At 46.1% G+C, this 25,118-nt stretch overlaps 1 protein-coding gene across 1 annotated transcript in view; it reads right to left on the bottom strand.

The window, feature by feature from the left end:
- NGFR (nerve growth factor receptor) overlaps nt 1–24,788 on the bottom strand; it is a 57,734-nt gene extending 32,946 nt beyond the window's left edge. Inside the window, exon 1 of the mRNA XM_063137787.1 lies at nt 24,607–24,788. Coding sequence (XP_062993857.1) covers nt 24,607–24,660 — 54 coding nt within the window. The 5' untranslated portion in view covers nt 24,661–24,788. The remainder of the gene's footprint in view (nt 1–24,606) is intronic.
- Nucleotides 24,789–25,118: the final 330 nt, after the last annotated feature.

Genomic DNA, 25,118 nt, shown 5'->3' with positions numbered 1-25,118 from the left:
CTGCAGCTTTAACTGTTGTGATGAAGAGGGAATTTTACCAGGTGCTGAAATTGCCTTTTCTATACAACTGTTAAAGATACAGGATTCCTGTCGTCCTTTTCTTATAGTCACCGTATATTGAGGTTGTTGGGTTTTTTTTAAAAAAATATATTACATGAAAATTCATACACTTTTTTGTGTGTGTTTCCCCTCATTTATGCATTTTTGTACGTAATTTTGCCCCATAGATACGTTTTGGCGAATATATGCATTGTGGCATGCCCTTTCCTGTAATATGCACATTTTGAGGAGAGAACGTTGCAAAACTTGGGGAACTGCAGATTTTGAAAGATGACTGAATTTTGGTTTGCATATTGGTTTGAAAGTGCAAAATTAGGTACGTTTGCATTAAAATGTGAATCCAATTAATTTCTTCTCCTAGAGACTAGAGACCTGAGGAACATGGTGCCCTTCAGATGTTGTCGGACTACAACTCCCATCATCCCTGACAATTGGCCTTGCTGAGAGCTGGACTCTAAAACAGCTGGTTTTGCCTCCAACAGGCAGGCAAAAGGAGAGTGAGGTTTTAGTTCCCTTGCTCAGCTGTGCCGATAGGTAGGCCCAATCGGGCCATACTTGGCCAGGTGAGGTGGTGATTTCAAGCCTTTATTGGTTGCACATCACCTTGAGTATTCCTAAACAATGTTTTAAAACGAATCAGTAAAATACTGTTCAGCCATGGTCTCGTTTATAGTTGCAATGTCCCCATTTTGCAGCGGGCATGACTCTGCAAGAGAATCGCTCGCCATAACTCTATATGGAGAATACCTGGCATAGTAACAGTATAAATCTGTGCATTGTGTAATATAACATTCTAGGCCTTCCTGTGTCTTCTAGGGATGGACGGACTCACCTGTGTCTGGATCCACTGCTGCCACCCATCGGGTGCCCACCAAGCGGTTGCAGTCACCTGTGACCTCTTTCGCAGCCCAGTGAGTGCCTGACAAAGGTGTGGGGCTGCCTGCCCTTGTCTGGAGCTTCCACTGTGCACAGCAATGGCAGCTCCAGAAATTGTGTACTTCTCAAGTTGTGTAAATGCGGCCTCTACGGCCGCCATTTATGCAATTTGGGAAATATGCAATTTCCAGAGCCGACATTTTTTCACACAATAGAGGCTCTGGACGAAGGCGGAGGGCTGCCAGGCAGTCACTGAGCCATGGCTCGCTCAAAGAGTGGGCCAGCAAACGCACCACGGCTCAACAAACCGGGTCCGAGGGGGTGGGCACAGAGGAATCCACTGGACTCCTGGACCAGTTGGGCACCCATGACATCCCTAGTCCTTCTCCAATAGGCACACAAGGATAGTATCAAGTCACCACTGAGAAGATTAGGACAAAGATGCAGCCTTGACAATTGACTCAGCATTTCAGGACATGGTTTCAAAAACACCCCACCACCTCCACTGGAACTACCTGGGGATAAAGATGAACTCACCTACAAAATATTGCTGACATCAATGCTTCTGTTTAACAAAGCTCTCCTGCCCCCTCCTTCCAATGCATTACAAATATAAAATCAGACAGACAATAGGGAGCCACCTCTGAAGGCAGATCTATTTGCTGTATTTGCATCAGGAGTGACTGACTGATCCAATCACATCCAGTGTAGAGACCAACCCTCTGTGTAGAAGGACGTTGCAAGCTGGCAAGGACACAGCTGAGAAGGAATTACAACAGAGATGCAACAGGCAACCTCATGCTGTAAAATTTGTATTTTTGGCTCATGTGAGTCTTTGACTATTTAAGGGCGCAATCTTATGCATGTTTAGACAGGAATGCTAGAGAAATATTGGCTAGGGAATGCTGGGAGTTGTAGGACTTTTTCCTGTATAAACATGCATAGGATTGCGCCCTAAGAAATTTATTTCTTGCAGCGGGCTGTAAGTTATCTTTCTCCTAAAGCGATCTAAGGGTATCAATTTTAAAAAAATCAATGCAGAATTAACTGGCATATCATTCTGTTCCTGCACTCAGTTCGAGGAATTACTCTAATAATTCCTGGATCCAGCTACAGCTGGAACACATGGATCTACCGTGAATTTCACACGGAGAGGAATTAGCTAGTTCTTTGCCATGTGTTGAAACTGACAGTCAATTGACTTCTCAAGCTGCAATACGTTTTCACTTGAAACCTTATCTCTTAAGATGAATGTTTGAGTCCTGCTGGGAAAAAATCAAGTGAAAAGGATTTCAAAGAATCCTTCCTATTCTGAGTTTGCTTACATCTGAAATTATATTCTTCTTGTGTGTTTTCCCAAAGTGTTCAATTCATCAAGCTTTCACTGCCTTAATACTTATCAGTCAGAATTACAATTTAGGGGGGTTTGTAAGCAATTTAAAACAATTGCTGAATTTTGTAAACAAACTGAAATGTTGCTGAATTTTGTAAACAAACCAACAAACCACACACACTGATTTAGGTCTAGTTGCAAGGGCTGATCTGCTCGCTCAAACAAGATTAAAACAGGATAGGCCAAGATAAACTTTGCAAGAGGATAACCGCAAGTCTACAAAACTAACATTTATGCAACATCCCCAAAGCAATTTGCCTAGCTATAAAGCCAGACTATGCCACTAATACTTTCACAAAATGTACAAGAACTGTCTTCCCACAATTTCTTCTGGAGCAGTGCATAATGTGAAAAGCGACATACATTTATCTTCCCAGGAATCCAGAGGCCCAATAATTGAAAATATATACTTTAAAGTGCTTTATAATATGGGGCCGGGAGGATTGAGATGCATTTTCTGTCTCTTGAGAGTAGCACTTAGCTTACACATAAACATTATCCTTTTCTAGCAAGGCAGCATTATGTTCAAGGAGTTGTGTGGTTAGGCTGCAACCTCTAGGGTGGAGTAGAGGTAAATTCAGCAGAGAAGCAAAGTTAATCCTCCTGGGAGTAGTAGGTGCCTCGCAGCTTAGTTATGTACTGGCTTGTTGTCTTTTCCATAGCCATGCTGCTTTCTTTCTTATTTAACGACAGGTTGACTATCCTAGAACACGCTGTGTGAAAATCAGTGTGGTGTAATGGCTAAGGTGTTGGACTGGGAGTCGGGAGATCCGGGTTCTAGTCCCCACTCGGGCATGGAAACCCACTGGGTGACTTTGGGCCAGTCACAGACTCTCAGCCCAACCCACCTCCCAGGGTTGTTGTGGTGAGGATAACATGGAGAGGAGGATTATGTATGCCGCCTTGGGTTCCTTGGAGGAAAAATGGCGGGATATAGATGTAATAAATAAATAATAAATAAACATGCAGTTCCCAGTGGCACAGCAGCGCTACAGAAAATGATATGTTGACACTTTAAGCAGGAAGAAAGAAAAGCAGGGAGGTTCTAGCAGAGATGTTGGAGAAATCTGCAGCGGATTCAAATGAGTTCAGATTTATAGCAGCAATAAAAACATGGGCACCAGGCTGCAGTCCTTCTCCATCCCTCAACTCCTCTGCTGGAGCTCCCCAGTGCTTAATTTCTGAAAAAGGTGTTACTGCTGGAGCTAAGGGCTGCCTGGAGGTTAAATCTTCTGCCGTTGGAATGCTGCTCCCAATCCCAGGTGTGTCGATATATATGAAACACAGACATAATGGATTTCACAAAATCAGTACATCCCTAGGTTCTAGGCCAGAGATATAGGACTTCCGGCCTGAGGGTCAAATCCACCATTCCGGGGTTTCCCAGATAGGCATGCCCAATGGTGTAGGGATAAACTTTTAAGTGCAGTTGCTCACCATGGCAGTCCCCATAGCCCCAGACCTAAGAACAGTCCAAAAACGCAGGCTGCTAGGTTGATCCATATCAACAAACCAGTTCTAGCAGTTTTCATTTTTATTAAGAGCAGGTCTTTTGTAAAGGCCAAGCAACCCCCAAATAGTTTTGTGTTACAACAGGGAACAACATATGGTCGTTTGGAAAATTTGTTCCCCCACCCCCATCTACTGTGAGTATTGCAGCTACGCTTAGAGGGAAGCCTAAGACATCAGCAACCCTGCGCATGAAAAAGTTCCGGCACTGCATCCCTGTGAGCCTTGAGGCCACTATACCACTGGCTCCCACCCTCTTTCCCCTGACCACTGATGATTTGGTGGTTTCCCAAGTTTTGTTTATGGTCCTTCCTTCCTTCCTTCCTTCCTTCCTTCCTTTTTTGGGGGGGCCTTGCATTCTTGTTCCTTATGTCAGATTTGTGCCTGGTTGTCCTCTTTCTTAAACAGGATTTAGTCTGGTCCATGTAGACTGCCACTGGACACTATTGCCATATAGCTAGTGTATGGCGACCTCCATTTCAGCACCATTTCAGCGGTTGTCTGCAAAAGCTCAGGCTCTTAATACAGAATTAATTAGACTGCAAGGGGTTACTTTTATTTTATTTTTCTTCTTCTTCTTTTTTAAATAACCATTTATAGCAGCCTTCCTCAACCTGGGGCGCTCCAGATATGTTGGACTGCAACTCCCTGGGGCATTCTGGGAGATGCAGTCCAACACATCTGGAGCGCCCCAGGTTGAGGAAGGCTGATCTATAGGGTGATGCAGCTCTCAGCTGGAAAGTTCTAAGCTGGATATTTCTGCAAACAACTGAGCATCAGACCGAGGACGACAGAAGATGCAGCTTTACCCACTGCCCACTGATTGGCATGGACAGTCTAGGGCCTACACTTTGGGTTTCTAGTATCTTATCCAGCGCTGTGGTGCTCTGTGGGAATCTGGCATGCTCAGAGCAGGGAATCATGCCAGAGAGGCAATGGGCATCCTTGTCTTCTGTGAAATGGGTGGGTTGGGCTCAAGAGAGCCTTTAATTACTTACGTAAAATTCTTTCTGGCAGCATAAACGCATTTATCTCGTGACACACCAATGTGCCCCTGCATGCACACTGTTTGGGGAATGGCGGTGATAAATTCTGGATCCAGCCACAGCTGGAACACATGAACCTGGCATGAATTTCAGCTCGGGCGGAAGCAGCTAGCTCTTTGCCATGTGTTGAAACTGACAGTCAATTGATTTCTCAAACGGCAATCTATCTGTTTCTGTCATCTGTACCATCATTACTCATTTCTTCGGCAAAAGCTCCACGTTTTCTCGGAACAGAGCTTCTAGGGGGAGGTGCAGAAAGGGTCTGCCTCATTGCCTCTGGTGATCTCCCTTTTAAGGGTGCCTTGATTTGACTAAAATTGGGGGGCAGCAACTGGGGCTTAAAGTTTTTATTATCATACACACATACACCTCCCCTTCATAATTTGACCACTGCTTCAATCATACAAACATAGAATTTTAGATTGGGAAGAGGCCTTAGAGATCATGTAGTCTAACCCCAGGATCTGCAATGCAGGAGGCAACTGCACCATCCTTGAAAGGTGGCCCACCATATCTGCTTAACTACCTCTAGTGAATGAGGGTCCACTACCTCCTGAGCCAGCCTGTCTCACTTTCAAACAGCTCTTACCATTAGGAACTTCCTCTGAATGTTTAGCTGAAATCTGCTCTCTTGCAATTTCCACCCATTAGTTCTAGTCCTGCCCTCTAAAGCAACAGAGAACAAGTCTAGTCCATCTTCTCTGTGATAATCCCCCCCCCAATATATCTGGAGTCAGCTATCAAGTCTCCATCGTGTTGTATGGGTGGGGAGGGAGCTTGTATTTTCCCAGCATTCGAGCTGCAATATTTTTGTTGTTAGTGGGTTGTTAGTCTACCAGTCCATCTGTCACACTTGCAACTGGCATCTGGAATATGGATGCCCAAGGATCACTGACACCTATTGGATAGCGCCTGTGACATCCCATCCTATGCTTGTGACATTTTCTTGACTTTTCATTTGTTTATGTTTTTCTTTTCTTTTTCTTTTAAAATGTGACTGATGGCTGTGTGTTCCCACAACATGTTAATCAAGGTGGGGGATCTACTAATTAAGGGGGTCTATTAATCCAAAAGCAGCATAATTAGCTAACTGCTTCTCTCCGATTTCTGGAAACTTTATCACAATTTAGAAGAAATGTCCTTGTTCACTGTGCACTCCCATATACATATGGAATGTCCTAAGTGAGTAGATCAGCCGTCCCCAACTTGGTGCCTTGCAGATGTGTTGGGACTACAACTCCAAGCATCCCCAGTCAACATGGCCGAGAGCCCTGCTGGGGATCATGGGCTTATAAACATGAGTTTTAGCCAGGCTGGGGAAGCTTGCAGTAGATAGTGGTGAACTTAGAACACTGCTGGGGTTAGATAAACATGGCATATTGGTAATAGAAGCAATAGAAACATGGGCACCAGGCTGCAGTCCCTCTCCATCCCTCAACTCCTCTGCTGGAGCTCTCCAGTGCTTAATTTCTGGAAAAGGTGTTACCGCTGGAGCTAAGGGCTGCTTGGAAGTTATATCTTCTGCCATTGGAATGCTTCTCCTAATCCCAGGTGTATATTTTCCTAAGTTGGTCTGATTTCCCATGTAACCCAGCACAGTCTGTTCCAATGTTCCCCAACCTGGTGTCCTCCAGATGTGTTGGACTGCATCATTCCACTGGCCATGGAGTCTGGGAATGATGGGAGTTGTACTCCAACACATCTGGAGGTCCCCACGTTGGGGAAGGTTGGTCTGTTCTGAATGGCAACAGCTGTCCTAGTTATCAGGCTGCGGTTTCTCCAGGGCCACCACTGCTACTTTAAAATGTCCACCACATAGGGATTAGTAATAATAATAATGCATTATTGAAGTATCATGAATAAGCAATAAATATATTTATTTTTCACTGAAGGTACCTTTGATATGGACCAACCTATTTCGCACTTGCTGAACTAATACGCAAACTGGAACACAATTCTCTTTCTTTTCAATGTTCTTTGATCAAACACTGCATACAGAAATGTGCAGATCAGAGGAAGTGGCAGTCAAAAATGCATGCGTTAAGGAACATTTGCATGCTAAATGGCATATATCAGGTGAAAGTGTACATTTTAAAAGTGTACACGAATTTTCATGCACGAAGAAATACAAACGAATTTTTAAAAATTGCAACACTGTTGCAGAAACAGGCTGGGATCAGCTTGTGCTTAATAAATTGCCAACCTTATAAAAAGCAGTCAGATTAGACCATCCTTCGATATACCAGGTAATTCACATTCTCTCCCACAGAGCCGTGGCATCTCCTTGAGACAGCCAGCCTGCAGTAAGCACAGATGGAATCAACACCCCTAACCTTACCAGTCACTTGAAGACCAGGCATGTAAGGGGTCATCTCAAGTCCACGGTAGTCCCTTGAACCAGGGGTGCCAGACAGAGGCGCAATTTGTGCATCTCCACTAAGGTATGTGGAGGACAGGCTGTTGTTATGTAGTGACACGGAAGGCACACTCTGCATATACTCAGAAGCAATTCTGGGTTGGATCCAGACTGAAATCCTATGCACACTTACCTGAGAGGAAGCTCCACTCATGGGATTTATTTCTGAGCAAACATACATAGGATTGGACTGCTTGTCACACTTAAGAGTACTCATTGAAATCAATGGGACTTATCATGAATAACTGAAGTCCCATCGACTTTAATGGGTCTGCTTGAAGTATGTCCAGGTATAGATCCAACCTTCTGATCTTTATCATTAATTTGTCTTGTTATGGTTCTCCTCACCCCCACCTCACCTCAGCCCACCCCACCCTCAGTTAATTCTGCATTGATTTTTAAAATTTATGCCATTAGTTGCCTTGGATCTCTTTATGAGAGAAAGGTGGTCTGTAGCCATCTTGGAATCAATCAAACAAAGAAATAACCACTTCGCATTTGCGTGGGCTGATCTCCAGTGGAGCGCTCCCCGCTGGCTGAAATTAAGTCCTCGAAGTATAACCGGCTGTGTAAACTGGAAAACCGTCCCAAGACGGGAATGTAAGAAATGAGAGAGAGCGTAGCTGACTCTCTCTCTCTCACACACACACAATCTGCGTTTTCAATGGTGTGGAAAATGTCACTTCCACTCCACGTCCAGGTTTTAAAAACAGACATGCATCCTACCTCAACATCAGCTTTGGGGTTTTCCTGAGTGTCTAGTACCTGCCCCCCCCCCCTCAGATTAGCACTCTTGGGGGAGGGCACATGTTCTGCATTAGGCCCATCCAAATGTGCTTGCGATTAACGCAACTCCTGTTGACAAAGCTGCAGGTATTAACCCCATAAAGCATTCTGACAGGTGGAACAAAATGGGGAGAGACAGAGGGGGAGAGGGCGTGACACCTTTGGTGAGCCCGTAATTGCTTCTTAAGTCGGACTCATGTCTGGGTTGTTCTTGTTCTTTTCTTTACTTCAAAGATATTCAAAGAGCTCAGAAGAGAAACCTTGAATTCCACACTCCGGAGTGGTTTTAGGCAGGCCTTTTGACAGTTGTCTCAACAGCGCTGCCTTAGGAGATTTCTCGTTTTTGGAGAGGGAGAAAAGGGGTAATGGAGCGGAGGAAACGGAGAGATGCTTCAGACCTAGGGTGGTCGTGAGTCCTACTTTACGGAGGACAGACCTCTGTTTTAAAAGCTGTTAGAGGACAGCCCTCAGTTCGAAGGTGTTCTCTGTTTGAAGGGCTGCCCCATCCAGGTCCAGTTTAAGGATAATGAGCCATAAGACCAGGAAGCGCAGAGGGGCCTTGAAGTTGCCGGTCCACAGGGAGCACGTGAGGAGCAGACAGAGTCGGAACAAAGTTCTCTTGATCACAGTCTTTCAACTTCCCAGGGTGGAGAACTTCAGGCCCAGGGGCAAATGTGGTCCTCTAGGTTCTGGGGAACCTAGGCCACACCCCCTTTCCCAGGCCACACCCCTTTCTCCCGACCGCAAATAGCTTGATGGTTTCCCAGCATTTGTACAGTTTTTCCCCATTCAGAAAGGCTGAAATTAGTGCTGGGCCGAAACCTGCCCCTTATTTTCAGGAACGTTCTCTCTCCCTGAGAAAGAGGCATTGTTTTTTCTGCCTCTTTCATGGGGAGTGAGGGAAATTGGAGAATTTTCTCGTTGGGAAGGGGGACACAATTTCCACATACCTTTTTCAAGTGTAGCCAGTTGCTGAGGGCCCATCTTCCTATTTTTTAGTGTGTGTTTTTTTTTTAAAAAAAAAAAAACTCACCCCCCTTCCTCGAGCATTTGGATGAGCCCAGCAGTTCTTAGTGAATGCCTATTGGAGACCATGTGATCTCACTCTATCCAAAAAGCATCCAGTAAGCACTCCTGGGCTCCTCAAAATGCCAGGGGTGTTCTTTTTAAATAAAAAGAAAGAAAGAAGACCCCTCAACAACTGGCTATATTTAAAAAGACATGTGGAAAACCTATCTCCCTCCCCAAGGAGAAAATTCCTGGAAATTCTCTCCTCTCCCAGCCTCTTTTACCTCAGTTTTCATTCCCCCCCACCCCACTCACAAAATGCTAAAAATGGAATGGTCGAAATTTTCATCACAGCACTAGCTGAAATGCCTCTCCTAAGACTTAGGCCGTAGCTAGACCTAAGGTTTATCCCAGGATTGTCCTGGGGTCAAACCTGTTCATCTAAGTGCCACACACGGCATCCAGTGCTCAGGCAGGGATTAACCCAGGATGATCCTGGGATAAGCCTTAGGTCTAGCTACGGCCTTAGTTTGAGCTTTTAGCGAAAATATGCTGGTATTTTATCCCTGCTCCCTTCACCTTCAGTCCCACCCACCACTGGAATGCAGCCTCATGAGCTTCTCCAAAATGGATTTCGGCCCTTGGGCTGAAAGAGGTTCAACAGGCCTTCTTGAGAGTACTTCCTTGTGTGCCGTGTTTTTGACATTCCGAAGTGTATATTTAAGTGCTTATTATTATTACAACAATCTTACAATGTAGGCCTGTATTATGATCATCCCCCCACTCCATTGCAGATGGGGAACTGAGGCCGAGAGAGAATGGCTTGACAAAGTCCATGGCTGGGGGTGGGGGGATTCCTGGCAAGTACACTTACCAGCAAATAAAACCCACTGAACTCTGTGTGGTTTACTTCTGAATAGACATGCTTATTCAGTCTCCTGACCGTCACAGTACGTCAGCTTTCACAGGCTCTAAGCACTTAAAAGTAATTTAATAAACAATAAAATAGGTCACAAAACCATTTAGGCATGGGACAGAGGAAGGGAAGGAAGAGCTGTGTGTCTCGTGATGACTAATCATATTGTTATGAAGCCATTCCACAGGGACCAGTGATGGCATTAATTGCACAAAGCAATTGTAGTGCCAGTGAAAATGCTATATTTGAAGAAGGAGGACATTCTCCCATATAAGCCTGCCTGGGGTTAAGATGCTCAGGAGAAGCCTTCCTCTGCCCTGCTAACAAAGGAGGCACATTTCATGGGAACACAAAAGATAACCTTTTTCCGGGACAGCTCCTACCGAGGCTGGCCAGGCTAGCTCCAACTTTGGGCACATCTACACAGGCTCTTTACACCGAAGTAAATGCGCAGATTCGCATTTTAGGACACATGATGCTGCCGTCCATTCACAGCAGCGCCGTGTTTTTAACCCGCTAATGCGCATATTTACAGTTGCGATTTAAAGCGACTTGTGAGCAACGTTCGAATGTGCACCGCATTAAACTGATGTGTCGTTGGGGGAGTTAAATCGCCTTTAGACATTTATTTATTTATTTATTTATTACATTTCTATACCGCCCAATAGCCGGAGTCGAAGACATGTTGGCTTATCTTCCAGGGCAGGACAAAGTGATTGGCCGAGCTCCCGCCTTCCCACCTATCACATCCTCCTCTGGCTCCCTTATTCCTGCGTGCCCTTTCATTTTTTAATTCTATGATTCTCCAGAGCTTATATTAAATATGAAAACAAACAGGGGGAAACGGGCAGCCAGAGGCAGGAGACATGTTGTTTTCAACGCTCTGCTTCCCCCCGCCCTCTCGTATCCTCCTGTGCTGCCTCATTCCTTTCCCCTGCTCATTCCTTTCCCCGTCTCGCTCCTTTCCCTGGCTCACTCCTTTTCCCGGCTCGTTTCTTTCCCCGGTTCGTTCCTTTCCCTGGCTCGCTCCTTTTCCCGGCTCGTTTCTTTCCCTGGCTTGTTCCTTTCTCTGGCTCGTTCCTTTCCCCGGCTCATTCCTTTCTCTGGCTCGTTTCTTTCCCCAGTTCGTTCCTTTCCCCGGCTCGTTCCTTTCCCCGGCTTGTTCCTTTCTCTGGCTCGTTCCTTTCCCTGGCTCGTTCCTTTCCCCGGTTTCTTTCCTTTCCTCCGCTTGTTCCTTTCCCCCAGCTCGTTCCTTTCCCCGGCTTGTTCCTTTCCCTTGCTCATTCCTTTCCCTCACTCGCTGTTGATGCTGCAGTGTGATGCTCATTGCACAGATTCAAATCTACAAAAATTCAGCTTTATATTTAATGAGGAGCAATCCCGTTGTCGTATAGATGGGGGTTTTGTTTTGTCTTTCCACCTGCAGGCAAAGACATTTTTGTCTTTTCATCTGGCTCATGTGCTAAAACAGGTTTTTAACTGGTGAATGCTGTTTATTTCTTCTCTTTCTCCTTCTCCTTATTGTGATTGTTATTTTTAATATTATTGATGTGTTTTCATTTTATTTTTTAATTAATGGGTGGTATCCAACAGTGTCCCTACACCCCTGTCGGTACTTTTCTACCCCACCGATTGAGTTGCGCAAGAGGGACCCACCTCTTATGCAAGGGAGATTTCTTACACAAGGAGGTTTAACACTTCCTAGGGGAAGTCTTGAAACATGCAGAAATGCACATTTCTGGAAGGAGGCAGGTCAGCAGAGCTCTCAGAAGCCCTAAAGCACCACTGCACAGTGGGGCAGAAGAGAATCAGCGGAGGCAGAAGCGCCCCATTGGATTCTGCCCAATGTGTTTTAGATTGATTTGTTTTTTATGTTCCACTTATCTTTTGTATTTTAATTGTATTTTATTATTGCTAGCTGCCTTGAGCCCCATTTTTAGTAGAAAGATGGGATGTAAATTTAATAAACTGATAAATACATATTTAGAGGTGCACAAACTATTGGGCCTCAAAAGATGGGAAATGTGATATCCCTGCAACCTTGAGAGAAGACATGTGGATTGAAAGGAATAAATAAGAAACAACCAGAAAACCCTGAAGGCTCTTTTATATTTGGTGGGACCATATAGGTCTTTGGGCTGATGCAAATCTAAGCCAGGCCTTCAGGGAGGTGCCCTTCGTGTGAACCAGTGCCTATATGTGGGCTGCTGCAATTTCCACGGTTTCAGTTGTGCTTTTTTGAGAGCCACCGTGAAGATAGGGCTCTATGAAGTTGGCCATTCCGAAACCACACATACTTTCTTGTGGTTCAACACTTTTCAATAAACCGCAACCTGGCATCTGTATCCCCCTTGCCCCTTCCTTTGTTGTTCTGCAGCGTGCATGTGGGAAGGTCAAATCCTACCTCTGCTATTGACACATTGTGGGGCCTCAGACAAAATCTCAGCCTCGGTTCTCCCATCTGTCAAATGGGCAGAACTGAGTAGCCAGCCTCACTGGGCTGGGCTGAGAATGAATGCAGATTTTTAAACCATGTTATAGTCACAAATTATTATATGTGTTCTATGAAAAATGGGTAACAGGAACAACTGGTATTTGGGTTGACGTGTGGATGGGGGGGGAATTACTTTATATCCCTAAGTGGAGGGGGTTCACAAAGCAACTAAGTCTTTGCAGATCGATGCCTCCGTTTAGGGAGCAATCCTATTTGGGTGACCATATGAAAAGGAGGACGGGGCTCCTGTATCTTTAACAGTTGTATTGAAAAGGGAATTTCAGCAGGTGTCATTTGTATATATGGGGAACCTGGTGAAATTTCCTCTTCATCACAACATTTAAAGCTGCAGGAGCTATACTGCAGCTATACTGTGACCAGATTTAAAAGAGGGCAGGGCACCTGCAGCTTTAACTGTTGTGATGAAGAGGAAATTTCACCAGGTTCCCCATATATACAAATGACACCTGCTGAAATTCCCTTTTCTACGCAACTGTTAAAGATACAGGAGCCCTGTCCTCCTTTTCATATGGTCACCCTAAATCCTATGCATGTTTACACAGAAAGAAGTCCTAGGGAATGCTGGAAGTTGTAGGAGGGTGTGTTTTTTCCATTTAAAATATGCATAGGAGTGCATCCTTATTTCTTTTTCCTTCCCAGTTTAACTTGCAATATGTTGAGCTGCTGTTCTAGATGACAACCTACTGTGATTTCCTACTCCCTTCAAGATCTTTAAATGCAGTCAGGGTTTATAACTTTTTCTTCTTCTCCTGGATGCGCTGTTGCTGACCTTAGGGTCATTCTACTTGAACAACAAACATTCAACAAACTCTGCACCTGCAGAGTTGGAATACATCCCCCCAATTTCGGATTAGGATAAGGATTCAGGAGGTTTCTCCTATTTGGTTCTGCCGCAGCAACTTTGGGCATGTCTACACCAGCCATTTATCCCAGGATCATCCTGGGATCATCCCTGTGCATCCAAATCCTGAGCAGGCAGGGATGATCTCTCCATTTGCCTGGGATAACTCTTAGGTGTAGAAAGGGCCTTTGTGATCGCATTTTTATTATTATTATTGCCCCGGGAGCCTTTTAAGCTACGCCTCCGTGGTGTTTAGCACTCTAGCTAATGAGGTGCTCTTTTGAATTCCTGTTATCTTTGGTTCTCAACCCGCTAATCTAGTTTCGTCCTCCATTGTACCACAAGCCCTGTGAGTGATACATCCAGCACCTTGTCAGATCGTGAATTAAGCTGCTGTTGGTGACAGCTCTGTCCGCAATAGATCAATTAGCCTCTAAGGTGCCATAAATTAATCCAGGGTGTCAGAGGTTGGCAGGAGTGGTTTCCACTGGGGGAGAGATGCAGCATTGAAAGCTGGTACTTATGAAATACAGGAATGGGAGAAGATCAACACGGCATAGGAAGGGTGTAGGCAGGTACAGCTACCCTATCGGATAGGATGGCTGCTTACGCATCGCTAAAAGAGAAGGCAAAAGTACATATGCAAATGTATATGTACAGGAGCAAAAAATTTTGTGGGGGGGGGACAAGAACTATACCTTAAATAGGAATACAAGACACCTCGCCATTGTGGAGAGACTGTCTAGGTGACAGGAATGTACGAGGAATCCATCCGGGGTGTGAGAGGGTGAAACTCGCTGAGCTTTCATGAGCTCAGCTCCTCCAGACTTCAGCTTGATTTCCCGCAAGCTGGCCAACACCAATCTGCATCAAGTCGAACTGGTTCATGATTTTTGAGTTGTTATTTTTTTAATTGTATAAAAACACATTTGCACAAATCATGGCTGCAGTTTGCGCAAATTGCAGCCACCATTTGCATTAAAAATATCATTTTTTATTTGCGCAAAAAGCAATTTGCACAAATTGCTTTTTATGCAAATGAAAAAACAACAACCAGATTTGGGGAAGAAACCTGCACCTGGGATTGCAGATGCAAGCCAAGTCAGGGGTGCCATGGAAATCTGGTGAGTTCAAAAAGGGCTGGATTTTCCAGCGACAGGCATCCCTGCTAGGTGACCTGTATGACTGCTCAGTCTTCTGTCCAGGTACTGAGTGTTGATGGGCAACTTCAAGACCTCCTTATGGTTCTTTGAATTTATACTGTAAGACTTGGCCCCGACAGCCCATGAAATGGAGGATGCCTCCAAATAGAGGACTGTCCTCTTCCAGCTCCCCAAACTAGAGGACTGTCATCTCTAATGTAGGGTCTTCTGAGCAGCCTCAATTGCCATCACCTGTCTTAATACAAGTCTGCTTCTTCCATTTGAGCTCCAAAGCCTTGCAATTACTAAGGAGGCCTCAGGACTGCTCCCTTAGCTAGGGTGACCATATGAAAAGGAGGACAGGGCTCCTGTATGTTTAACAGTTGTATTGAAAAGGGAATTTCAGGAGGTGTCATTTGTATATATGGGGAACCTGGTTGAATTTTCTCTTCATCACAACAATTAAATCTGCAGGAGCCCTGCCCTCTTTTAAATCTGGTCACTCTAGTAGAGCTCCTGCACTTTAACTGTTGTGATGAAGAGGGAATTTCACCAGGTTCTCCATATATACAAAGGACACCTGCTGAAATTCCCTTTTCTATGCAACTGTTAAAGATACAGGAGTCCTGTCCTCCTTTTCATAGGGTCACCCTACCTTAGCAGGCCATAAGGGAGCACACCAGCCTTTTAAACTAGAGAGGAGACTGCCACCTTTCCTTCAGGTGCCTCTTCATTGTTTTGTCTCTCTCCCCCCTTCTTTTCTGCTCTTACATACCCACTGCTGGGACCTTGCTTGCAATGACATTTTGAAGAGGGAGAGAGAAGGGCAGGGCTCCATGTGAAATGCTGGTATTTTTATTTATTTATTTATTACATTTTTATACTGCCCAATAGCCGAAGCTCTCTGGGCAGTTCACAAAAATTAAAACCATAATAAAACAACCAACAGGTTAAAAGCACAAATACAAAATACAGTATAAAAAGCATAACCAGGATAAAAACCACGCAGCAAAATTGATAGAAAATTAAAATACGGAGTTAAAACAGTAAAATTTAAATTTAAGTTAAAATTAAGTGTTAAAATACTGAGAGAATAGAAAGGTCTTCAGCTGGCGACGAAAGGAGTACAGTGTAGGCGCCAGGTGGACCTCTCTGGGGAGCTCATTCCACAACCGGGGTGCCACAGCGGATTTCACGTAGCATCTGGAACTCACTCAAACTGGAACTCATAGAATCATAGAACAGTAGAGATGGAAGGGGCCTATAAGGCCATCGAGTCCAACCCCCTGCTCAATGCTGGAATCCACCTTAAAGCATCCCTGACAGATGGTTGTCCAGCTGCCTCTTGAAGGCTTCTAGTGTGGGAGAGCCCACAACCTCCTCAGGTAACTGGTTCCATTGTCGTATTGCTCTAACAGTCAGGAAGTTTTTCCTGATGTCCAGTCAGAATCTGGCTTCCTGTCATTTGAGCCCATTAGTCCCTGTCCTGTACGCTGGGATGATTGAGAAGAGATCCTGGCCTTCCTCTGTGTGACAACCTTTCAAGTATTTGAAGAGTGCTCTCATGTCTCCCCTCAATCTTCTCTTCTCCAGGCAAAACATGCCCAGTTCTTTCAGTCTCTCTTCTATGCATGTCTCCTATACAGGTTTTGTCATTTATGTTTTCACATTTTGTACGAACTCTCTTTTCAGGGGCGGGTGGAAAGGCACTTAATGCATGCTCAGTGTTTCTCCATAACTTAGCCCAAATTTTTAAAAACAGACACATTGGCTGAATGCTTGTGTAGTCTTGGCATAAATGAAGTTATGGGGAGGAAAATACAATGGGAGCTTGTGCATAAAAGGAGGAGGTAGAGGAGAGTTGCACGAAATAAGACATCTGTTTTTATGAAGAGTTGCTGGAGGATAGAATGAGGAGGGACTGTTGTATGGAGCAGGATTTAATTGGTAGGAAGACAATGTATGTGCTCAGTGGGGAAAGAAAAGGATTCCGCATATGATCAGTGGTCCATCTAGTCCGGCCTATTTCTGGCCTCAGGCGTGGGCGGCAGTCGAAGCCATCGCACGGACCGTGGTGGCAGCGGCAGTGGAGCCAGATAAGTGGGGGAGCGGGGAGGGGGTGGAGGCAGGTAAGCTGGGAAGGGGGGACAAAACGGGGGCCGAATAAGCCCCCCTCCCCCCTTACCTGGCTCCACCATCCGCCGCAGCACAGACCACAGCGGTGACGGACAACAGAGCCAGGTAAGCTCCCCTCCCCCACTTACTTGGCTCCGCTGCCGTCGCCGCACGGACCACAGTGGTGGAGGAGCCAGGTAAGCCCCCTACTCCCTACCCCACTTACCTGGCTCTGCTGCTGTCGCCGCACAGACTGCAGCGGCAGCAGATGGGGAAGCCAGGTAAGCTCCCCTCCCTACTTACCTGGCTCCAAAGCTTTGGAACGGTCTGAATCGCTTTGGACCATTCCGAACTGCTTCAGGTCAATCCGGACCTCCCTCGATCTGCTCCAGAACTGGGCTTAGGAGGTCCGGATCAGCCTGCTCCACTTCGGATTCAGGGATCTGTAATGGAGCGGAGCACACCCCTATTGCTAACATTAGTGAACTGTAAATAAAGTCTGGTATTTCTAAATTTGCATGCATATGTGCAATGAATTCAGATGAATTTATTTTATTTATTTATTTATTTAGTTATTTATTATATTTCTATACCGCCCAATAGCCGGAGCTCTCTGGGCGGTTCACAAGTCTGAAACCAAGCAGAAATGGGCAGTCTGTACGTCTCAAAATAACATATTTTGTTTTAGTTCTGCTTAAAGCTGCAGGAGGAGGGAGGGAGGGACTTACAGGTCCACCTTCGAATCCTAGAGCATGTTTTTTACCATGGTTTCCTACCGCTGTGCTTTGGGGGAGAGCAAGGATGGGACCATGAGATGTCCAGTCTTCCAGTGCCAGCACACTTAACTATGAAAAACACACACCCTTAAACTGGATTTCAAGCATCATCCCTCTGCTCCTGCTCCTGCTCCTATCCCTCTGAAACTTCACAAGTATCTTTTCATACAAATTTACTCAAAAACCATGGGCGTTGAAGGGAAGGGAAACCAAACCATTGCCTCCCCCCAAATTAGAGAACTTCCCTTCCACATGAACAGCTGTGCCTATCCTCTTGAACTTTTGCTGTTGTTGTTTTTTACTCAGGGACACCTCTAGGCGATCTGTCATTTTCAGACCAATGGCCCACAAGGAGCATAGGGAGATAAGTATGTCCTCTTTTGGAGACCCTCAAAATGTCAAGGCTACCCCTGCACAAAATCTCCCGTGGCTATCATTCTGCAATCTGGCAGACATGATCTCTGATGGGGCAATGAATCCTGAAATTTTCATCCAATTCTTTCAAGGAATAAAAATGTTCTTGGCAGTTCCTTTAAAAATAAATAAAATCAAAATATAAAGGCACATACCACAAAAAAACTGTACCTATTTTCTGATATCGGGTAGGTGTAATCCCCTCCTAAGAGGCTACAATGCCCTCAATTACCATCCAATTCAGGCCAAGAGGAAAAAAAGGTTACAGTGTTCTAATTTCCAATGATAGTCAACAGGAAGCATAAAGACGCAGCTTTCCGAACCTGGACTCGGGTTTGATACTGAGCGGAAGTATACCGAATCCAAATTGGTCTGAGCAAAAGCAGGATGTTTTCTAAACTGCTGAATCAGGGTCTGAGTTGAAGGGGTGGGTGGGCAGCGGGGGTGGGCAGTCAGTGCACATGTCTAATGTATGTATGTATGCATGTATCTGTACAAACACACAAGCATACATGTATTAGTGGTGTGCACTGATCCCCCTCTCCTGCTTCAATTTGATAAGCAGGTGCAAATTTGTGTTATGGGCCGGTGCCACGCATCTTTTTAAAACATACCAATGCCCGGGGGTGGGGGGAGAATACTGCACAAAAGTTGGAAAGCCACCAAGCCATCCGTGGTTGGGGGAAAGGGCGGTGGGGGGGGCACCTGGAGAATCCTGAAAGGCCAGATTGGGACCTCTGGCCTGAGGTTTTGCACCCCTGAATTACTTCTTTGTCAACTGTCCAGGGCTTGAGCATACATCTCACACAATGTCACTGAATACACACACACAGAGACACACACACACACACACACACACTACACCCTGCAAAGCAAGCCATCTCCTTGATGGACAGGGAATCTGTGATTCTCCTACACACATGCACATACACTATGTGGAGGGGGGACATTGCACCACTGATGCTAGATTATGCCACATGAACATTCAAAAATATTGCCCCTTCACTTTTTGTGTTTGGCTTGAAACGACCATTCATCTCTGCTCCTGGGGGAAGGATGGCCCTAGGAGAGTACATTTCCTAATCCTAGTTCCCGTTTTTAGAAAAGATAAGCAAGTCCATGGTATCTCACCGTCAATTTGGCAGGTGTGGCAAACAGAACCACGGGCTGGAAAGAATTGTTGCAGGAACCTCATATACCAGATATACCTCATATACCAGAGGATGGCAACAAGGGAGAGTTGCCAACAACCCCAGAATTGTTGTTTTTACATGGATACTGTTGTTTTTATGGCTGCGAGAGCTGGACCATAAGGAAAGCTGAGCGAAGGAAGATAGATGCTTTTGAACTGTGGTGTTGGAGGAAAATTCGGAGAGTGCCTTGGACTGCAAGAAGATCAAACCAGTCCATACTCCAGGAAATAAAGCCAGACTGCTCACTGGAGGGAATGGTATTAAAGGCAAAACTGAAGTACTTTGGCCACATAATGAGAAGACAGGACACCCTGGAGAAGAGGCTGATGCTAGGGAAAGTGGAAGGCAAAAGGAAGAGGGGCCGACCAAGGGCAAGATGGATGGATGATATTCTGGAGGTGACAGACTTGACCTTGGGGGAGCTAGGGGTGGCGACAGCCAACAGAAAGCTCTGGCGTGGGCTGGTCCATGAAGTCACGAAGAGTCGGAAGCAACTGAACGAATAAACAACAAACAACATACTTTTTAATGTTTACTATTTTTAACTGTTGTAAACTGCCCAGAGAGCTTCAGCTGTGGGGCGGTATATAAATATAATAAATAAATAAATAAATCCGGCTGTTTCCCTATCTAGTCCAGTATTGTCTGTTTTGATGAGCAGCTGTTCTGCAGGATCTCACCTTTTCACTCCCCTGGGACTGAATCCTTTTAACTGGGCAGGTTAGGGGTTGAAACCCCAACCTTCTGCATACAAAGCATGTGCCCTACCACTGAGCTAAGGTCATCCCCATAGATTCAGGGATATCCCTGACTATCAAATTTATGGCAGAGCCACTGACATGCAGTTTGTTTCTCTTCCTCCCCCTCCACCCCCATCTCCTGATAATCCTCAGTCAGAATCCTAAACATGCCGCTTTTTTCCCCTTTCATTTTCTGCTCACAGAAAAGCAGAAGTGTCCTGTGTAGCCTGAAAGCTTTCTCAACACTTTGAAAATCCAGATGGCCTCAGAAGAGACAACTTTTCATTTTGGCTCTGTCTTCCCTCACCCCACCCCCGCCCCGCTGGAGTGTGTTATCCCGAGACCCCTCTGGCATGAAGGCGTTTCCCGGAAACTATGCATGTTAGACTCTCTTCTCCCAACCCACCCACCCCGCCTCCCCCTCGTTTCAGCATGCTTGGGAATAAACATGTTGTGGAACATTACAATGGCATGTATTTATCTGTATTTTTGAAGCTATGGAGTCCTAGAATATTTCTCTTTTGCCTGTTCCAAACTTTTGGAATGGAAAAGAAAAGGTCGGCCCAAGACATTTTGCCGTCTGAGGCAAAGGGCAACATTGTGCCTCCGTTGCTAGTCCCTTTTCCATGTACGGAAGCCGGCTGGCCTGGACGCTTACTTAATCCTATATCCTATATCAATTTCTGCTGTGTGGTTTTATCCTGGTTGTGCTTTTTATATTGTATTTTGTATTTGGGTTTTTAGATTGTTGGATGTTTTATTATGTTCTTAATGGTTTTAATTTTTGTGAACCGCCCAGAGAGCTTCAGCTATTGGGTGGTATAAAAATGTAATAAATAAATGAATAAATAAATAAAAATTTAATTAGCACATGTATATACCGTCCCAATGGCAGATGCCATTGGGGCAGTTTACAGACATTAAAAAAAAAGAAGGTAGCAACAATACAACAACCAAAAGAATAAATATAATAAAAATAATACACACACACATATAAAATATTCGCTTTTAAATTATCTCCCTGTGATGCGGGGAAGAACACATGCACAGCAAAAGTGGGGTCTGGGAGCCCTAACAGTCACCAAGGGATTTATACTCCAAGGCTGGAAGGATAAACACATCCACCCCATATCATTCAATGGACTGAAGATGTTATATTTTTATATATCTCTTGCTATCATCAGTTTCATCTGGATGTTTATTTAGATAGATGGTCTGTTAAAGCGTATATATAGGAAACAGAAGTGTCAAATATATTAAAGTATATGTAGGAAACAGGAGGATCAAATCTTTCTCTTTTTTTAATTTTTGTTTTAACCAATGGTGTAGTGAAAAGTTATCTTGATTGGATAACTTTTGTTTGGTTTTTGTTACGTTTTCTGCTGTTGGTGTTGTTTGTAAGTCACCTCCCCCTGCGTCTTTGTTTGTTTTGGTAATAGCTACAACCTTATATTTAAAGATTTATTTTAAAAATTCAAAATTATATGTTAAAAGAATTGAAGAGTCTGCAGGAAAGTTCATAATCGGAGCAACAGATGACAGATGAAATGCCTCTTGGAAGAGGACGGTCTTAACGCAGCCTCCAAAAGTATACATTTGAATCTTAGTTTGATGCTGGTGATGGGGCAGTGTCCTCTGTTACATCTGAAGACAGGAGGCTAGTTTAGAGGGGGTGGGCCAGGCCCCATGGACCCCACAGTTCTGTCTTCTAGCATCTTGCTGATACTCTCTGACACCACCACCCCTCCCATGACATCTGTGGCCTGGGATGACCGCCCCCCTCTGCCTAATGTTAAGGTCAGCCCTGATGTTACAGGAGTTCCCCTCTCTCCCCTCCCCACCCCCACTCATAGCGGGCAGGATGGCACCTCGAACCATCTTCCCCTAGCACTGAAAGAAATGGATTGTACTCTGCAGTCCGCAGCCAGAGACTGCCCGGGGACACATGCAGAGGAGACGAAGACAACGCTTAACTCAATTCAAAGGAAACCTACAGCTGCCAGGCTCCAAGCAGGCTGGGAAACCACTCCTGTGGCCACCCGTGCCTCTTATGCCCGGGAATCCCTCCCAGATCCTCCATGTAGTGCCACCTCTCCAGCACTGCAGGTGGGTCATTTTAGACTCTCTATGGTCTTGCATCCCCCCTGGCCAGGGGAGGCTGGTGACTCCAATGTCAGCAGGTCGGTGATTCCGCTCTGGATTTCAGTCGCAGCCTGTCAGAACTCTAAAGGAGCTTATCCAAGGTGCGGAAGCACCTTGGATAGCTCCTTTAGAGTTCTGATAGGTTGCGACTGAAACCCGAAGCAGATGCACCGCCCCACTGACATCAGAGCCACCAGCCTCCCCTGGCCTTGACTTATTTGAAAATGTGGCAAAGCAAGTCCTCCTGCTTATTCTGCTGATGGCTGCCCCCACATCCTACCCCCATGGCACCACCACTTCTCTCGCTGTGCCTTCCATTCCCTCCTCAAACACGCCCTTCCCCTTAAGGGCCTTATAATCAAGTCTCAAAGTCCTGCCAGCTGCTTCTCCCATTCCACGACCCAGCCCCATGTGCCCATCACCCCTATAACTTGGGGGGAGGGAGCCTTTAAATTGCCAATACGCCATCCTTCGACGGCTCCCTTTTCCACCAAGGTGACCCGCCGGGGTCATCTGAGCCAAGACTGAACTGTAGACACGATTTCCAACATTATTTCCAGAAACAGGTGAGGCAATAACAAAGGAAAGACGGCCTCTGATCACATGCAGAATTCCTTCCTCACTGAAATAGCATATCTGTAGTAGTGATTTGGGATCATTTGCTCCACTCTCTCTTTTTCTCTCCTGCAAATTAGTCACCAACCCCAATCAGAACATCCGGACTCTCCCCTTCTGCCTGCCTATTCATTCCAGATCTCCCCCCTTCTCAGTTTTTTCTCACCGTCTCCCCCTCCTAGCTGTACCCTTTCTTCCTCCCCTCTCATGCCCACACCCTGCATGTGACGGCAGCAGGCGGCTGCATTTTGGAGACATCCAAGTCCCACCAAACAGCGGGGCTGTAGCAGAATTGACTGTGCAAAGCTTCAAGCGGAGGCATTTTCTAATGGATGTAGTTTGCATTTGGGGAGATCTTTCGCTCCTTGACAGATTTTTTTAAAGTAGTAATAGTAGCCAGCGGGGGTGGTGGTGGTGGTGTGTGGATTGGTGCCATGGCATTGGGGAGAGGTAGTGTTCACTCTTTCCCCTGAACTATTTCCATGATTAAAATCATCCCAACCACCACCTCCAAGCTGCTATTTGCCATGCAGGCTGAAACACACAGGTATGTTAGTTTAACTTATGTCCCATTCATTTCAATGGGTCTCCTCTAAGTAGGGCTGACATTGGCTACAACCCACCATACATGTACCTGCATGTTTTGCCTTATGGGGCAAATAGCAGCTGGGAGTCAGATTTTAATCCAGAAAAAAAGCACAAGTGAGGGCGGGGGGGAGGATTAATCTCCCCTCCAAACTCCTGCCCCAATTGAAAATGCCACACCCCCACAGCTGTCACCAACACTCTCTTTTTTAAGTGGGTGTCCTTGAGCAAGTCTTTATCAATCAGCCTACCCTACTTCACAGGGTTGTTGTGAAGCTAAAATGCCGCTCACAGTGCCTTGGAGGAATGGTGGGCAGGAATTTGGTATCCTCTTATAGTTTTGTGACGGAACCCCTTCCCGGAGCATCTCCTCACTGGATGCCCCGTTCACCCACACTAATCCCAGACCTGATCATCATCATTATCATCATCATGATCTACAACAGCAGCACTAAATAATTTCTGAAGCAATTTTCATCCAATCCTTTCTCTTTTATCACCACACCACAGATTATTTGAACTATTTAATAAAAGGGTGAAATCATTCTCAAACTCCTGCCCCAATACATTTTTGAATCCGCTCTTCTTTCTCAACCACAAGGACCAATGCCAAATGTTCTTGATACCAACACAGAAGATTAATATAATATAATATAAACCACACGAGCGCAGACACACTCTTGTTGAAAGTAGAAGCGACATCGTGCTCCCCCACCTCCACGCTGGACTCCAGCATTTGCCCTCAAATCTTCTCCGCTAGGCTGGGGAAGAGGCAGACAGACCTTCTGCTTGGGGGGATTCCGATAAGCAGATGGGAGGTGTGGTTGGGTGGGTGGGACCAAGGACGGTGATGCCCTCTTTGGGTCCCGGAGTCCCATCCAGTTTCTACCCTCATCTATTATTTGCGTCGGCGTCGGCATCATCATCATCATCATCATCATCATCATTATTAATAATAATAGATTTGGGATGCCCAAAAAAGTTCATGTTTTTCAGCCCTTCCATTTTTCATTCTCCCTCTCCAGGAAGCTGACTTATCGATCCGTGCTTTTGCTCTTGCCCGCCCGCCCTCCAAAAAAAGGGGGTTCACACATACACGCGCGCCCCCCAAACGGTAACAGTGGCAGAGCGCGCCTCAGCCCATTTATCCAGCCGTCCCGAAGGAGAAGCGCCAGCGCGCGTCCCATTTCGGAGCAGGAGCCAATGTGAGTCCTACTTCGAGGAGACCCGCTGAAATGCAGGGGACTTGTCTACTCGATGCGGGGGGGGGCTGACATCGGCTCCTGCCCCCCCCCTCCCCGGCATCCCATCATGCGAACCCAGACGTTTCCTCGCAATGGGGATCTTCCCCAAAGGAAGAGCCGGCGGCGGCTGTGCCAACCCAGCCCCCGTCCTCTCGCCCCCTTCCCCACGGCCGCCCCCTATCTCGTCTTCTGCCCCCCCCTCCACGCCCCACGCCCACCCACGCGCGCCGCTCCCCCGCTCGCCCTCCCCCCGGCTGCGATCCAGCCCACTCACCCCGGCCAGCAGGAGCAAGCCCACGAAGACCGCCAGCCTGCCCGTCAACTCCATGGTCGTCAGAGCCGGCGAGCGGCACAGGCGGCGGCGGAGAAGACACCGGCAGCGGGAGTGGGCGCGGCGGGCGGCTTCTCCAACATCCTCTTCCCAAGGCTCCTCCGGGATGCGCGTCTCTCCGGGGCGGGGGGCGGCGGGGAGCGAGAGCGAGGCGAAGAGGAGGCGGAGAGCAGCGGCGGCAGCGAGAGTATAACTGAGCGCGCCGGGCAGGACAGCACCTGCTTTCTGTAACTGGGAAGCTCAGCCCACTTTTTTTTTTTTTTAATTTATTAAAACGATCAATGCTCTCCTCCCACTGGCTGGGTGGCTCAAAACACACACCCCCCCGCAACGAAGACAAGACAGCGCCGCCCTCTTTCATGCCCCCAGCAAGAGCTCAGCGAACACACGCAGGAAAGAAGGTGGTGGTGATTTCATGTATATTATTATTATTATTATTATTATTATTATTATTA

Source organism: Elgaria multicarinata, chromosome 11 (assembly GCF_023053635.1).
Source record: "Elgaria multicarinata webbii isolate HBS135686 ecotype San Diego chromosome 11, rElgMul1.1.pri, whole genome shotgun sequence".
Taxonomy (NCBI): domain Eukaryota; kingdom Metazoa; phylum Chordata; class Lepidosauria; order Squamata; family Anguidae; genus Elgaria; species Elgaria multicarinata.
This window is presented reverse-complemented; position numbering and strand designations above follow the sequence as displayed.